This window comes from Notolepis coatsorum (genome assembly GCF_963971535.1).
Source record: "Notolepis coatsorum genome assembly, chromosome: 16".
NCBI classification, from domain to species: domain Eukaryota; kingdom Metazoa; phylum Chordata; class Actinopteri; order Aulopiformes; family Paralepididae; genus Notolepis; species Notolepis coatsorum.
Window position 1 is genome coordinate 41,917,254 of NC_140180.1, and position 18,539 is coordinate 41,935,792.

The window sequence follows — 18,539 nt, forward strand, 5'->3', positions numbered from 1 at the left end:
TACAACTGTAAATAAGAGGTTGAATACAATTATATGGGATATAAACTAAATTAAATATAGCACAATAGAATATAGTACAATTATAAGTACAAATAAAAAATAAAAAGTATCACCAACATGTGCATTCGACTATGTTAGTATCACCAACATGTTTATTATACTATGTTAGTATCACCAACATGTTTATTAGACTATGTTAGTATCACCAACATGTTTATTAGACTATGTTAGTATCACCAACATGTTTATTAGACTATGTTAGTATCACCAACATGTTTATTAGACTATGTTAGTATCACCAACATGTTTATTAGACTATGTTAGTATCACCAACATGTTTATTAGACTATGTTAGTATCACCAACATGTTTATTAGACTATGTTAGTATCACCAACATGTTTATTAGACTATGTTAGTATCACCAACATGTTTATTAGACTATGTTAGTATCACCAACATGTTTATTAGACTACATATCACCAACATGTTTATTAGACTGTTAGTATCACTAACATGTGCCTTAGACTATGTTAGTATCACCAACATGTTTATTAGACTATGTTAGTATCACGAACAAGTTTCAAGTTTCAAGTTTCTTTAATAGTTGTCATACAGAAGTACAGAATACTTTTATACAAAATGCTTCTTACTGTTACGCTCCAGAGACTGTGCTAGACAAGATAAGTATGAAATAAAATAAAGTAGCATGTAAAAAGAAGTAAAAATAGAGGTCCCAGTGTTCAGTATAGACATCAATACAATGTTTGATGCAGACAAGAAGTAACTGAGTTACCATACAATATACAATATACTATGCAATATACTAATATACAATACTATATAGTGCAAAGCAGAAATGGGATGAGGTACAATTTAGGTACAATTTACAGTAAGGTGTACGAGTTGTAGTGCAAATCCTTTACCAATAAATATAAAGTGTGTTTAGCTGATCTAAAGTGTGGAGAGTGGGTGCTGCAGTGTGTTGTTTGTTTAAAGTGAGTGTGTGCGTGTGGATGTGTGTGCTGTGTGCATTTGATGGTTGTTGCATAGTGTTTATTGTTCGTTGAGCAGCCTGATGGCCTGGGGATAGAAGCTTCTTCTGAGTCTTTCTGTGCTTGCCTTGAGACTCCGGTATCGCTTGCCTGACCGCAGCAGTTCAAAGAGGCAGTTGTTCGGGTGGCTGGATGTTTATTAGACTATGTTAGTATCACTAACATGTTTATTAGACTATGTTAGTATCACCAACATTGTCCTGAAGGTCCAGATTAACACTGAAAGTCTGCGTTTATTATTTTGTATAACTTATATATTGTTTATATATAAGATATATATCTTTACGTCATCTGTTTGCCTAACAGTATTCATCATTCGCTTATTGTATGTCCCATTCTTAACGCCGTAGGCGCCAGGGCGCGCGCCCCCCTAGACAGGTTTTCAGAACATGTTCAGGCATGCCCGTTCAATCGAGAGAGCGCATTGATCTGTACAGGTGAACAGGCTGAGTCCACAGGGAACTAATATAGAGTGTGTGGGGAGAAGACGTGCGGCGGCAGCATTAACAGAAAAACTAACAGAGCGAGAGAGAAGACGTCTGGTGCAGTTGTACACAGACCGAGAGCAGTGTATCGTTATAGAGAGCCACAGGGCTAATTAGATACCACTATAATATTGTCGAGCCATTATTGGCACAGTATAGTGACTTGTGTAAGCGAAGTAACGCGGAGAGACTTATAGTTAAACCCAGCGACGTTTGGATATAACTACTCATTGGAGACCGCCTGCGGGTTAGCTTCACGTACAAACGGAGCTAACTAGCTATCATCTATGCCAACGGGCTTTTGGATTAATAGCTATTAACCCTGCCATCGGGCGCTAGGAATACAAGGACCGGTTCCGTACGAGACCCCTTCTCCCAGCGACGACAGGATTATCCCACCAGTCTACAGTTTCTCTGGAGCAGGAGCTCTAGAGAGAACCAACCGTCTCCAGCCACCATCTTGCTTTTCCCTGTACCGCCTCGCTTCGTCTCACTCCATTCAGAGCTCCACCGGTCGAGTATCCGTAGTATAGGAACTATCGTTACCGCTGACTTTGTTGCACTGACATTCTATTATTAAAGGAGAACCGTGATATATACTATGTATGTTTACTATTAACATTAAACTGATGCTTGTTCAACTTGCATCCCTGTCCCCGCGCAGTTAATGGAGTGTCCGCCATTTTGAGTAACTGTACTGTCTGGCTAAATTAATATTCTTTAGTAGTGGTTTAATCTAACATATCTCAATACAGTCAGGGTTGTGTAGCCCCTTAGCTACAAACATGTTTATTACACTATGTTAGTATCACTAACATGTGCATTAGACTATGTTAGTATTACCAACATGTTGATTAGACTATGTTAGTATCACCAACATGTGCATTAGACTATGTTAGTATCACCAACATGTTTATTAGACTATGTTAGTATCACCAACATGTGCATTAGACTATGTTAGTATCACCAACATGTTTATTAGACTATGTTAGTATCACCAACATGTTTATTAGACTATGTTAGTATCACCAACATGTGCATTAGACTATGTTAGTATCACCAGCATGTTTATTAGACTATGTTAGTATCACTAACATGTGCATTAGACTATGTTAGTATCACAAGTACCGGCAACTAATTTGTATCCAGTCAGGTTGCTTCCTGATGGAATGACATCATGATAGCAGCTACAACTAAGTGAAAGTGTCTCTCTCTCTCTGCCATTTCCTGCTGCCTAGAGTGAATCTTTGTCTGTCTCACTCTGTTTGTCTACTGACTTTAGTCTGCTTTGAGTTGTAGCCTACTTTGTCATAATGTTCTAACCTTTAATGGTTTTGTCTGTTAATTCGCTTCAACACATGGGCTTTAACATCTCATGAGCTAGAGAAAGATGTCCAACTAAATAACGCATAAGCGCATAAAACATTGAAAATAACCAACTGTACTAAGTAACAAGAGTATTTTCAATGAGGCTATTATTATGATTATTTTGCAACAATATAGCCTACATAGAACATACTGTAAATGGCCCGTCTCAGCTGACTCGCATGGTCCCGGGTGTCAAACGGCAGTGCATGCAGCCTGGTCACAATCAGTCCAAAAACACTCTCTTGTCTGTCTGTACTGCTCTGCCAGCCTGGGGAATCCCCCCGCAAGTGACGGTAACATAGCTTTGGGTCGTCACGTCAGGGCAGTCCAGCTGCCTGTCGTCAGGGCAACCCTGCAACCTAGTTCTCTCCACAAGTGCCCCTCTCTCCGTTACGCACACTGCCATCTGTCTGATGGCCGAATCTGTCTGACGGCGCACTGGAGTATATGAAATTATATTAAATATAGAAATAGATGCGTTCGTTAGAGAAAACTATATTTTTCTTTATCCACTTCTTCTCTTCTTTCTATTTTTCTCCCATCCCAATTACACTGTGCCAATTCTGCCCTCCCCCGTCTCGAACGCCGCTTGCATATGCCCCCCGCCGGCCGTAGGGAGGATAGAAGCCTTGCATCACGTGTCCCCTGCGATACACGAGGAGGCAGCCTGTCACATCTTTTCACCTGCCAGCGCGGACTCTTATTGGCGAGGTGTAACGTGTGGGAGGCTCACACTACCCCCGCCATTTCCTGTCTCTGCTGTACAGGTGTCCCCCAACCGACCTGTAGGAGTCGCTGTCCACAACGTCCAGATTACCACCCATCGACTTCCACTCGAACTCTGCTAATTGAGTTAGTATGACGGCCGGCCCAGGCCGGAGGCAACGCCGACAGCCGGATTCGAACCCGGTGTCTCTTGCGTTGGTGACGAGCGCAATGTCCGCTGCACCACCCAGCCGCCCCAGAGAAAACTAATTTCAATAATATATGCCATATTCTATGCGCACTGTACAGCCAGCCAGAGATACACTTTAAATGTTATAATGAATAAAAAACGGTTCCAAAGATATTTAATGTTTGGAGACATATTTTCACACCACCAACAAAGTACTGGGTCCGTTGTCTCTTATTCGGAATGGATTTGTTGCCAGCTGTTATTTCTGCCTGTCTCCTCTCCGACACTTGAGACCTAACGAAAAATAACAATAGGTACATACTAGAAATAGGCTTTTGAATAAATTCCAATCCCTCTCTATATAATAATATAGTATAAATATATATAAAATGTTATACACTGTTATCTTCATTTTAAGGGTAAATAGGTTTTGCGGCTCCAGGTGAATTTTATTTTGTGCAGGAGATGGCAAAATGGCTATTTTGATTTTGCCGACCCCTGCCCTAAAAGATAACATTAATTTTGTAAACATTTTAGTCATATTCTCTGTTTACATAAGTAATGACGCATCTCATAGGTATTAGAATATTTTCCGGCAGAACAGACCGTCACCCCGATCCTTCAAATTACCCTCTTATTAGATCCCACATTAAATCCCCTTACATCCCCTAGTCTGGCTGTGTGCCCCACTGTGTCTGTGCCAGTAGCCCTGCTAGAGTGCACCCTCCCAGGGGTACTAGGCCTCCTGATAGCCCTTTAAATGGTGCCAGTTCCCTGGAGATGGGGGCTACCATCTCCTGTCAGTCTAGTCTTTCCACGGACACGTTATGTGTGTATGCATCTCCTTGTACCACTATATGTACTTGCATGTCTTTTTGAGTGTGTACGTTGTGTGTCCAGTCATCAAAATACACTTTTTATGTATACCGTATGCACACACAACTTAAGTTGCACACCGACCACCAAACCCCACAGCCAAATGGATTCCTGGGTAACTGCATGTACTGTAGCACTCAGTGGCCAACACAGTAATTGGGACCCTAGTAATTGGAATGTCTATTTATAGGCTTATTCATTTACAAGGAGCTCTGTGCTACTGGGGGTTTTACAACACTGAGTGGATATTAGGGAGATGTTGAGGGGAGTAAGATTGGAAAGAGTCAAATGAATCCGTTCCTTTGGCCGGACGTGAAGGGTTGGGTTACTGAGTGACTAGCTCACTCCCGATTGTTGAAGTGCACATCTTTGTCTTTTTCCGCAGGAAACTGAGCTTGTTTTACAAATGAGTCCAAAGGGAGGAGATGTTGCATAAATAACTCCAACCTCTTCTTTTAAACTCAGTCCTTGGAAAACATAGTGTTATTGTTCTTTCGCCCTCTTGACACCTCTCCTGCCATTTGAACAACTGTATGTATCTGGGGGCGCCGCGGCGGATGCGATGAAAGCTTTCATGTAGCCGTTGTTTTCCTTGTGCTTTGGAGACGGCTCCCCGAGGCCTGGCGACACTCGCCTTCCTTTTCTCTGTTTGTCCTTAAGCTTGGAGACGGCTCCCCGAGGCCTGGCGACACTGGAGACGGCTCCCCGAGGCCTGGTGACACTCGCCTTCCTCTTCTCTGTTTGTCCTCAAGCTGCACAGGGGAACTTGTTCTTTTAAACCATGGAGTTGAGCTGCGTTGGGCTGAAAAAGATGTGACCCAACAGTGATGCATGAAACACGCTCTCGTTTCTAGAGCTCTATGCTCTTGTTTCTAGAGCTCTACGCTCTCGTTTCTAGAGCTCTATGCTCTTGTTTCTAGAGCTCTACGCTCTTGTTTCTATAGCTCTACGCTCTTGTTTCTATAGCTCTACGCTCTTGTTTCTAGAGCTCTACGCTCTTGTTTCTATAGCTCTACGCTCTCGTTTCTAGAGCTCTACGCTCTCGTTTCTAGAGCTCTACGCTCTCGTTTCTAGAGCTCTACGCTCTCGTTTCTATAGCTCTACGCTCTCGTTTCTAGAGCTCTACGCTCTCGTTTCTAGAGCTCTACGCTCTCGTTTCTAGAGCTCTACGCTCTTGTTTCTATAGCTCTACGCTCTTGTTTCTAGAGCTCTACGCTCTTGTTTCTATAGCTCTACGCTCTCGTTTCTAGAGCTCTACGTTCTCGTTTCTAGAGCTCTACGCTCTCGTTTCTAGAGCTCTACGCTCTCGTTTCTAGAGCTCTACGCTCTCGTTTCTAGAGCTCTACGTTCTTGTTTCTAGAGCTCTACGCTCTCGTTTCTAGAGCTCTACGCTCTCGTTTCTAGAGCTCTACGCTCTCGTTTCTAGAGCTCTACGCTCTTGTTTCTATAGCTCTACGCTCTCGTTTCTATAGCTCTACGCTCTCGTTTCTAGAGCTCTACGCTCTCGTTTCTAGAGCTCTACGCTCTCGTTTCTAGAGCTCTACGTTCTTGTTTCTATAGCTCTACGCTCTTGTTTCTAGAGCTCTACGCTCTTGTTTCTAGAGCTCTACGCTCTTGTTTCTAGAGCTCTACGCTCTCGTTTCTATAGCTCTACGCTCTCGTTTCTAGAGCTCTACGCTCTCGTTTCTAGAGCTCTACGCTCTCGTTTCTAGAGCTCTACGCTCTTGTTTCTATAGCTCTACGCTCTTGTTTCTATAGCTCTACGCTCTTGTTTCTAGAGCTCTACGCTCTTGTTTCTATAGCTCTACGCTCTTGTTTCTAGAGCTCTACGCTCTTGTTTCTATAGCTCTACGTTCTTGTTTCTATAGCTCTACGCTCTTGTTTCTATAGCTCTACGCTCTTGTTTCTATAGCTCTACGCTCTCGTTTCTAGAGCTCTACGCTCTCGTTTCTAGAGCTCTACGCTCTTGTTTCTATAGCTCTACGCTCTTGTTTCTATAGCTCTACGCTCTTGTTTCTATAGCTCTACGCTCTTGTTTCTATAGCTCTACGCTCTTGTTTCTAGAGCTCTACGCTCTTGTTTCTATAGCTCTACGCTCTTGTTTCTAGAGCTCTACGCTCTTGTTTCTAGAGCTCTACGCTCTCGTTTCTAGAGCTCTACGCTCTTGTTTCTAGAGCTCTACGCTCTCGTTTCTATAGCTCTACGCTCTTGTTTCTATAGCTCTACGCTCTTGTTTCTAGAGCTCTACGCTCTTGTTTCTATAGCTCTACGCTCTTGTTTCTATAGCTCTACGCTCTCGTTTCTAGAGCTCTACGCTCTTGTTTCTAGAGCTCTACGCTCTTGTTTCTAGAGCTCTAAGCTCTTGTTTCTAGAGCTCTACGCTCTTGTTTCTATAGCTCTAAGCTCTTGTTTCTATAGCTCTACGCTCTCGTTTCTAGAGCTCTACGCTCTTGTTTCTAGAGCTCTACGCTCTCGTTTCTAGAGCTCTACGCTCTTGTTTCTAGAGCTCTACGCTCTTGTTTCTAGAGCTCTAAGCTCTTGTTTCTATAGCTCTACGCTCTTGTTTCTATAGCTCTACGCTCTTGTTTCTATAGCTCTACGCTCTTGTTTCTAGAGCTCTAAGCTCTCGTTTCTATAGCTCTACGCTCTAGTTGCTAGAGCTCTACGCTCTCGCTTCTGGATCACCACATGTGAGCAAGACAAATGTAAAACAGTGAACAAAGTTCTCTTGCTTAAAGACATGTTGTCACCGCTTTCTGTTATCCGCTGTATGTTGAAACACGGTGCAGTTCCCTCTAACGACCACCGGCCTTTTGAACACTACTTCAAACAACATCCCCCGACTGTTTTACTACCCGACCTAATAGACCAGATGACTGGAGCCTGCACTGACTGACACGCATTCTACATTATACGCTACAGTTCAGGCAGTTCATCGCTGATCTATCGGTCTGTCTCTGTCTGTCCGTCCGTCCAAATTTGTCGTATTAACATCACCAACACTTCCCCTCCAATGTTCAATCAATATAATAGATGTGTACAATCTTTGGTATTACATTGCATTGTGACTGTTTCTAATTATGATGTTACTCATACCCAACCCTGGTGTGTGTGTGTGTCCACAGTGTCTATCGTGATGGGTGTACCCAGCGTAAAGAGGGAGGTCCACTCCTACCTGACCGACACGCTGAGTTCTCTAATGACTGAGCTCAGCCCTGCCGAGAAGGAAGATTGTGTCATTGTGGTCCTCATCGCAGAGGTTAGTGTGTGTGTGTGTGTGTGTGTGTGTGTGTGTGTGTGTGTGTGTGTGTGTGTGTGTGTGTGTGTGTGTGTGTGTGTGTGTGTGTGTGTGTGTGTGTGTGTGTGTGTGTGTGTGTGTGTGTGTGTGTGTGTGTGTGTGTGTGTGTGTGTGTGTGTGTGTGTGTGTGTGTGTGTGTGTGTGTGTGTGTGTGTGTGTGTGTGTGTGTGTGTGTGTGCGTGTGAGGGTGAGAGAAAGTGAGTGAGGGTGAGAGAAAGTGAGTGAGTGAGTGAGTTTGGGCTCCTTGAGTCCATGATGAGGATCAGGTGTGTGAGTCCTATATCTAGTGCAGACTTTTGCCATTGTATACTGGGGGGGCTACAGTACATCAACTCAAGGGACACCAACAAACTGAACAAGCTGGTGAGGAAGGCTAGCTCCGTGTTCAAACTAGAGGATGAGAAGGAATCTGGCCGCTATCCCTCCCACCCCCTCTATGAGGAGCTAGCCAAGATGAGGAGCACGTTTAGCCACAGACTCATACCCCCCTGACACACCACCAACAACCTCGGCCAGTCCTTTGTGCCAACCGTGGGCATGGACTGCTGCCAGCAGCTGGAGAACAAACGGCTGCAGAACTCTGGAACTATTAGGAATGTCTGACCACTTAGGGCGGGATCCACTCAGAAAGGATTGCGCAGTGGGCATTGCAACCTTACCTGCGCGGGGTTTGGACTCGGATTCTGCTCCGTCTTTGCGAGCTATCCACTAAAGCAGGGGTTCCCAAACTTTTCAGGCCAGGACCCAGAAAATAAGGCGTCAGAGAGCCGCGGCCCAATGCACATCGTCAGGCTTTTTTTTTTTTTTTTTTTTTTTCATGTTGCCGATTTTTTTAAGCCAAATATCACTTCAATCCTATTAAGTTAGTTCAAGTTAGTTATTCATTTATATGTGCTATTTATGAGAGGGCTAACTTGTTGCAAAATAATAATGATAATAATAATAGCCTCATTAAAATACTATTGTTGCTTCGGTTGTTTTCAGCGTTTTATGTGCATAATCTGTTATTTAGTTTGAAATGTTCGTTGAAATAAGTCGATTTTTCGTTTTTGTTTATTTATTAAGTTAATATAAAACCATATAGTCACATTTTAGAATACAATAGAATAGAATTTTAGAATACAACTAGAAACACTGTCCTGGCCTGCTTCTTAGTTCAGTGGCCTGATAAAAAAAATACGTTTTTATTTTTTATTTATTTTTATTTATTTTTGGAAATCATCTCGTGGCCCACCCGACTTTGGGAACCACTGCACTAAAGGACATTGCGTGGATGAGATACCAGCGCAGACACGCCCATTACGTGTTGAGTTCTCCCCTGTGCATTTGGCTCACGGAGCAGTCTGCACTCCTGACAGGCTGTTGGCAGATATCAGGAAGTGGAACAATAAGACAGAAATGAGGCATAGACACAAAATACAAATGAAGCGTTCCGTCAGCATTGCATCCGATGCCATTTGGCGCGTATTTAAATGAGGAATCTGCTCGGTATCCACCGCCAATTGCAATTGCAATTAACGCGACACACCTGCCGTCTTCACAGACGTGGTGGTAAATAAGTGCAGATCCCTAAGCGCTATAAAGAGGCATCATGCCAGCGTCACTGCCAGCGTTGTTGCCAGACGCAGGCATTGTAATGCCACGCGTTTCCGTGAAAGAATATTTCGATTTTATTTAATATTACCTTTTTTATTTAATTGAGACTGAAAGACACTGGTTGCCAGCTCAATAAATCCTATACGTTTCGTCCTGTACAGCCAGAATCTATGGACAGATTTAGTTGATTGAGGTTTCGTTGGAACAGCAGAAAATAGATCTTTTACAGTATATAATTTGTTAAAGAAATATAAAGCCACAGGCCGAGATAGCCTTCGCAATGTGGCGTGATTTGCTCCAAGTCTGGCAGTGCACACTATTAGAAATAAGGCTAAGCACTAAACCAGGTAATTTGAAATGCTTGGTTCTGAGATTATCAATACAGTAAACATTTATTTCTTTATTTTATTTTATTTAAAAAAAAAATTGTATTAATCCCCCCCCCCCCCCCCCTTTTTCCGTTTTTCTCCCATCCCAATGTTGTCGTTATGCCAATTCCCAATCCCCTTCCTGGTTGTTGCACACTCTACCCCCTACAGTCGGTCTGGGAGGGCGGAGACTATCACATGCTTCCTCCGACACATGTGTAGCCAGCCCACCGCTTCTTTTCACCTGGCAGCGCGGACTCTCACTGGGAGAGTGTAACGTGTGGAAGGGTCACACTACCTCTCCCAGATCCTTCCCTTGCTGTGCAGGCGCCCCGACCGAACTGTAGGAGTTGCTGTCGCACGACCAGGACCCACCCACGCCGGCTTCCCACCCGCTGACACTGCCAATTGTGTTAGTATGGACGGTCGACCAAGCCGGAGGCACCACAGCCGGATACGATCCCACTGGCTCTGTGGTGGTAGAGATACGCTTAGTCCACTGCGCTACCCGGCCGCCCGAGTAAACATTAAACATTTATACAAACAGTAAACATTTATTTCTGATAGGCGTGCTGATAAGCAGTAATGCAACATCATGATTATTATTATTATTATTATTATTATTATTATTATTATTATTATTATTATTATTATTATTATTATTATTATTAAATGAAAAATAACTCTCCTTCACTAGAATATAATATAATTATGAAATCAAATATAGGCCAGGCCCAGGGCCCTCATTTATCAACAATTCTTACAAAGTGTTCTATTTTAGTACTTAAGCACATAATTTAGAATGTGTGCACAGAAATATCCGGATTTATCAACCGTGTGTACACAGGTCCTACGCTCCTCCGTGTTGATAAATACCATTAGGTTCTACGCTCCACGCTCGTGCACGATTTTAAGTATTTGCATATAGCACCGCCCGTAATTAACCATATACGGTAATGGAACACCCCCATGAAATGTGGAAAAGTGGACTAAACCGAGGGAAGCGTGTTATGGAGAAATACGTGACAGGCTGACAGACATGTACACGTACGGTGATGTCGGATATGATATCTATTAACTTAAAGACCATATTAAGTAATAAAGACCGTGCTGGAATATGACTGCCTTATTCCGTTTTGTTCGATTAATACCCAGGGATTAAAGTTCTCCTCAATTTTATTCCAAATTGCGATGGATTTTCCGTCAATTTTCGACCTGCTGCATATGATTTCTAGAGGCATACAATCTATTTTGATGTCGGTATTGGGTAGCCTATATAAACAATAATACGAGAGCATATACAAGAACAATGAATCTCACTGCCATGTATGATGTAGCCTATACGCCATGTGTAGCCTGCCTATATGTGATCAATACAAACATGAACTTGAATTCCATCATGTCTGTGTGCGGGAGCTCACAAGGCTGTTGTCACAATGTAAATAAGAACGTGCACTGAAAAGTTACAGTATGTAGTTGGTTGATTATTTGTATGACAGTCATAAACCCTTGCAAAAAGTATCCTTTTTATTTAATGAATTGAAAACATGCAGCATGCCTTTCCTCCCGACAGCAACGACATTTATCAGGCAAATGCCCATCACTGAGTGGAATCCCTTTCTATTTACATAACTGCATTTGTGATGGAGCTTTGACAGCTACATGGGTGGTACAGTAATAACAGTCTATTACTCGATCCATCTACAATATCACGATGGACCGTGCCATGTAGCCTATGTATAGCCTGCCTATGTGATCAATAAAAATGCGAACTTGAATCCCATCATCATATTTATATGTTGTGTCTGTCCACTATGTTTATTACTTTGTTATTCCCCCCCCCCCCCCTATCTATGTAAAGCGACCTTGGGTCTCTTGAAAGGCGCTATATAAAATGAAGCTATTATTATTATTATTATTATTATTATTATTATTATTATTATTATTATTATTATTATTATTATTATTATTTATTATTATTATTATTATTATTATTATTATTATTATTATTATTATTATTATTATTATTATTATTATTATTATTATTATTATTATTATCACGTCTAAAAAAAATAAAATACTGTCTTTTACTTTTAGTCTCAGTGAAGTTTCAACGGAGCGAGGTAATCTATTCTAACCAACAAATTGAAGTAGAAAGCATTTCGTTGTGGCCAATCTTATTTGGAAACATGACACAAAATAATATGTCGCTTTTTATTTGAAACAATATTTAATCGTGTTTGGAGGTGGGTGTTATGCGTCTCCCCCCCCCCCCCCCCGTGCCAAACAAGCAGGCAAACCTCTTGTTCGCGCGTGAGCCCGTTATAATTACACTACTGTCGCTATTTTACAATGAACTATAATGAATTACGGGTTATACAGAAGTTGAACACGCCAGTGTTGGAAGTAATGCACAGAAGCTTATTTCCGCGTTGCAGACATGCATGCTTCATATTCTACCACCGGGCGTCAGCTACGCATGCTCCGAGCTGTGCTTAGATATACGCACAAAGTCAAGCACAAGTTCAATTTGATAAGTCCCACACTTTGCTTAGAAATGATCGTACGCATGGGGTTACGCACATATCTGTGCGTACGCAATGTTGATAAATGAGGGCCCAGGGCTTTACAATTTAATAAAGAGATTGAATACAATTAAATGGGATATCAACTAAAGTAAATAGCACAATAGAATATAGTACAATTATATGTGCATAATGTATTTTTCACCATTAGTATTCCGTTCATTTCGTATTGTATTTTGTTTACTTCGTAATGTATAGAGCTTGCTTACTTTGTATTTTGTGTCTATAGTGCACACGGCTGTGAGGGCTGTGGGTCATGAGCAGATAATAGGGATTCTTAAAGTTATACGTAAAACGGATAACCACTAACTGCTTACGCAGACGTTTTAGGAGAAGGGGAAAAATAAACAACACAAAACAACCTTTACAGGTGGAAGCCTCAAAGTGAGTATTCAAGAAAATAAGTAATGTCCAAAAAAACAGGACGACACTCATTAAAGAGGTATTGTAGAGAAAATAAATAAGCCACAAGGCAACTCCTAAAAACAGAGTTTATATTGCAAACATAAAACAATAAACCTCCACCAAGGGAGTTTATGTGCAAAGGGCAGTTCCAAAAGAACAAAAGAAAACACTACCATAAAGGACTCAGCCTTTATAAAATAAAGTGTAAACTAAGCCAGTAGACGAAAACGAGTATAGCTACAAAAGAAGGCTAAATGCTGAATAGGGCAGCACTACACTTAAATATAAGAAGCCTGACCAAAAGTATAGCCAGCACAAGGAAAATGAAAAAGCAGTTGACACTGCAATCTCCAAACTTAAATAGACTCCACATGGCCATAGGCACAGCTGCACTGCATCAGGTGCAATCAAGCCCACACACCTGCCGACCCATGAGGCAATTAACCACATGGAACAGGGATTGACAGCTATCCCTCACAGAGAGGAGAAATAAAGCAAAAATAGACAGCTGTCCCTCACAGAAAGGTGAAATAAGGCAAAAACCATGACAGGCGGGCGATTTTTGCCAGGCGACCGACTTTTTAAGCAAGGCGACCGACAGAATTGTATCGCTTCCATTGTTATGAATGAAACAACCCGTTTCTCTCTCTCTCTCACACGCACACGCACACACCAGTACGCAGGTACATACAGTACATAATACACTCTTACATGCCAGTGTGCACGTACATACAGTACATAGTACACCCAATCAACATGTCCTCTCACCTCCGGCTGCCATGGTGTGTGTCTTTGATAGGTGTGACTGTCCAAAGCCAGAGAGATATCTTGCCTGGCGTGTGCCTCATTTTGGGCTTATTTTTCACTTCCTGATAACTGCCAACAGCGCTGTCAGGAGTGCAGACTGCTCCGCAAGCCACACATATTGGGGCGTGTCTGTGCTGGTATCTCATCCTCGCAGTGGATAGCTCGCAAAGACGGAGCAGAATCCGCGTGCAAACCCTGCACAGGTGATTGATTGATTGAACATTTTATTAACAGATTGCAGAATGGGTACAATACAAGGGGATGCAGACCAGAGAAAGACTTTCGTCTTGTTTACATCAGGGTCCCCCATTTTCAATTCACAATGAATTGTAAGTAAGGGTGCAATTCCCACCACACAATCCATTCTTAGTGGATCCAACCCTTACTGTGTCTGACTCTTACCAAAAACACATATTTGTATATTCAGATTTTATCCTATTGCCTATATTTATGTCTTTCTTCTATTACCCTGCCCATATCTGTACCTCCCCTCCCCCATGCTGCTATGACCCCGGATTTACCCAAGGGGATCAATAAAGGAATATCTTATCTTATCTTATCATTTTCTTTAGTAGGTTCCTGCTCTCTGCTTTCCTACTGGGTCTTTACTTTCTAGGTAGCTACACTGTGGCTGTGTTTAGTTTGTAGTTGAAGATTCAGTGAGTAAAGGGAGGAGTGTATTTACAGCTCTTTATGAGTGGTGTTTCCCCTGTCCCCTTGGAGTTCACTTTAGACCCCATTGGAGTTCACTTTAGACCCCCTTGGAGTTCACTTTTAGATCCCCTTGGGGTTCACTGTTAGATCCCCCTGGGGTTCACTTTAGACCCCTTGGAGTTCACTTATAGATCCCCCTGGGGTTCACTTTAGACCCCCTGGGGTTCACTTTAGACCCCTTGGGGTTCACTGTTAGATCCCCCTGGGGTTCACTTTAGACCCCTTGGAGTTCACTTATAGATCCCCCTGGGGTTCACTTTAGACCCCTTGGGGTTCACTGTTAGATCCCCCTGGGGTTCACTTTAGACCCCTTGGAGTTCACTTTTAGATCCCCCTGGGGTTCACCTTTAGATCCCCCTGGGGTTCACTTTAGACCCCCTGGGGTTCACTTTTAGATCCCCCTGGGGTTCACTGTTAGATCCCCCTGGGGTTCACTTTAGACCCCTGGGGTTCACTTTTAGATCCCCCTGGGGTTCACTTTAGACCCCTTGGTGTTCACTTTTAGATCCCCCTGGGGTTCACTTTTAGATCCCCCTGGGGTTCACTGTTAGATCCCCTGGGGTTCACTTTAGACCCCTTGGGGTTCACTGTTAGATCCCCCTGGGGTTCACTTTTAGATACCCTTGGGGTTCACTGTTAGATCCCCCTGGGGTTCACTTTAGACCCCTTGGGGTTCACTTTTAGATCCCCCTGGTGTTCACTTTTAGATCCCCTTGGGGTTAACAGTTAGATCCCGGGCGGTCAGGTGGCGTAGTGGAGATTGCGTTCGTCACCAACGCCGGAGATGCTGGGTTCGAGCCCAGCTCCTGGCGTCGTCACCAGCTTGGCTGGCCGTTCACACTAATACAATTGGCAGTATTAGAGGGTGGGAAAGCTGGCGGGTGGGTCCTGGGCGTTGTGGACAGCGACCCCTACAGTTCGGTCGGGGCGCCTGCTCAGCGAGGGTAGGATCTGGAGAGAGGTAGTGCGACCTTCCACACGTTACACTCTCCCAGTGAGAATCTGAGCTGCCAGGCTGGCTGCCGGCTGGCTGCACATGCGTCGGAGGAAAGCATGTGACAGTCTCCGGCCTCTCGGACCAACAGTAGGGGGTGCGCAACAACCAGGAAGGGGGTTGGGAATTGGCATAACGACTAACAGTGGGATGGGAGAAAAATCGGAAAAAGGAGGGGGGAAAAAGATAATAATAAAAATTAAAAAAAACAGTTAGATCCCATTGGGGTTCACTTTTAGATCCCTTGGGGTTAACTGTTAGATCCCCTTGGTCCGCAATTGCGTCTCACTCCCCACTACCATGACAGATATATTTGTGCTGGCTTTATGTGGGCTCTCATCTGGATTCTCAACCATTTAAACCCCCAAGCTTGTACCAGTGAGTCATTAAGCTCTCTCCCTCTCTCTTTCTCTCTCTCCCTCTCTGTGTGTGTGCATGTGTTTTAAAGGTCAGTAGGGTGGTTAAGAGTGACACCACACCCACCCATCCACATGCATGCACACACACACATACACACACACACGCACGCACAAAACGTAACCCCTCTCCTCCATAATGCCTATGGCCTAGTCTCATTTGAGCAACCAGTGCGAGGCTCATTAGCCTCAGTAGCAGCCCAGACCTGCCAGACAGCCTGTCTGTCTTCACTGGAGCACAGCTGGAAGTACCCAAACTGTTCACAGAACTGTAGATGGACCAAAAGAACACATTGCTAATAGGGATGGGGTATGATGATGTGTGTGTGTGCTCTCGTTTATGTGACAAAATACAGGATTTTACAGGAACACTTAATTACAGGGGTCACACAGCAGAGACAAAGACATGGATTGACACTCTATATACTGTACCACAGACTGGATTCACGTAACTTAAGAGGTTACTTATTTAAAGCTTTGCGAACAAAGCTCTTGCTAAAACTGGTCTTTCAGCACATGGGTAGCTAGTTGTAAATTTGTAAATTAGTTTATTCTTAACTCATTGACCGCCGGGGATTAGCCTCATCCTGTAGTAGCTACCGCCACCGCTGTAAACCATGGGAGTCGCTCACCTTGTTTGCAGGGCTATAACTATTTAAATATTATAGCTATATATGCAATACTATAGCCCATTTGACATCGAGTATCTATCGTTCAAGATGTGAAAAAGGAATATTTTTTCCATCCATACATTCCCGTTTTATACCGTGGTGAATATAAGTATGGTTTTAGAGTGGTTTAGGGTCATTCCTGGGAGGCTAGTAATAGCCTGCAACGTATATTATACTTAATCCAGTGGCATTTCGTCCCTATACAGTGTATACACGCTACAATACAAAATTCAAATGCATATGATCGGTTGAGTGTGGTGACGATCGAAAGGCAGCAAATTCAACTTTCAAACAATGTATTGGATGATCGGCGAAAAATGCAGCCCGGAGCCGAAAGATGAGAGCAAAGTGCTGCGACGTGCGGAAAACAAGCAGTGTGGTATGAAATTAAAACCCAAGTTCAGTAAGTCATTCAAACTTTAGCTTTACTTATATATGACTGTGACGGTACCACACATGTGAACAGTAACAATGCAATTAAACTGAAGTCAAATCGGAGCAAAAAAAGCTGAATCCGCTTCAAGAAGACGTGATACATTAGGTATATAAGAATTACAACGAGACATTCATTAACTAAATAAAAAATACTATTTGGCTTGCCGGTGGCAACACTAGACATGTTTTGCAAAACATTAAATATCTTTGGATCCGTTTGTGATAAAGACTTGCTTAGATTGTCATCTCAAAATGTTGTGTATCTCTCCGTCAGTGGGCAGAAGTAAAGAATAGAATCTTTAAATATCTAGATGGGTTGTTTTCTCTGGACTGCATCTAATCCGCTGTATCTATCTATTTATCCTATACGTATCTATGTCTGTCACTATAGCCAATGGAAATGCTAGAAAAGGTTAGGTGGACTGGGAGAACCAATGGAAAATTCCTATAGTTTCTCAATAGTCCAGTCCGCTCCACAGAACGGGCCATCAGATAGATGCACTGGTGGCCCGTAATGTAGGATAGATAGATAGAGAGAGGCGCTTGTCTCTGGTTTTATAATAAAATGGCAAAAAGACAAAGGTATAATGTTCAGTGCAAACATTTATTATATATAATTATGGAAAGTAGAAAAAACTGCTCGTTTACAGTTTATTATGCCACCTATGCAGCTAGTTTATTTTTATCCATTTTCTGCCTCTGCCACAAATGTATGTCTTAGTTATAAGGTGGTCTGTCACAGAGTTAAAAAATGTTCACTATCAATTTATAAAATTAGCCATTGTTTTGGGTTCTGGCCCGCCATATAATGGCTTGGAAAAAAATTTGCCCCATGCCAAACTTAATTGCCGACCCCTGATATAGAAGAACTGAGGCTAATGAGACGTTCTTTCATTTTTGAGATGTTATGGTGGAGAAAGTTTTTCTCTCAGAGAGAGAGAGAGTCATTGTTGTTATTGAGCAGTGCGAGGAAGGCTGTGTCATCTGCGTAGTAGTGCAGTGGTGGATGGACTTTGACAGTTGTTTGTATAGCGGGTGTAGAGAGATGGACTGAGTATGCACCCCTGTGGAGCACCGGTGTTGAGAATAATGCGTGGTGACAGTGGGCTGATGGAACTTGGAGGTGCTGTAGCTTCTTAATTGCCTAATGGCACTGGATTTGTTTAAGGGCGGAGCAAAAATCAATGAAAAGTCTGGCATAGTTTCCGGGGTTTGTCCAGGTGTTGTAGCAGAAAGTGTAGGAGAGAGGCCAAGGAGCAGACAATGACACCGTACAGTGGGTAAATGTCACATAAACACACAACTATTAAGACAAGGAGCAGACAATGACACCATCACAGTGGGTAAATGTCACACAGACACACAACCATTAAGACAACTGGCCAACTGGAACCAGTAGGTTTAAAGACCCTATGGAATAAAAAAAAAATAAAAAAATCCCCTCCAATTCCCCCCTTTTCTGCTCCCAGTTTTCTATTATTTCTATTATTTATCACAATGTGCCAAGAAATTCACAAACAAAACATAATATCACCACCACCAGCTCTACTCACACATTCAGTTTCCTTGTGTC

At 42.8% G+C, this 18,539-nt stretch overlaps 1 protein-coding gene across 1 annotated transcript in view; it reads left to right on the plus strand.

Annotated features, from left to right (window-relative positions):
* Positions 1-18,539, plus strand: part of mgat4b (alpha-1,3-mannosyl-glycoprotein 4-beta-N-acetylglucosaminyltransferase B) — a 418,569-nt gene that overhangs the window by 189,852 nt on the left and 210,178 nt on the right. The window contains exon 4 of the mRNA XM_084332017.1: positions 7,803-7,936. Within this exon, the coding sequence (XP_084188143.1) occupies positions 7,803-7,936 (134 nt within the window). The remainder of the gene's footprint in view (positions 1-7,802; positions 7,937-18,539) is intronic.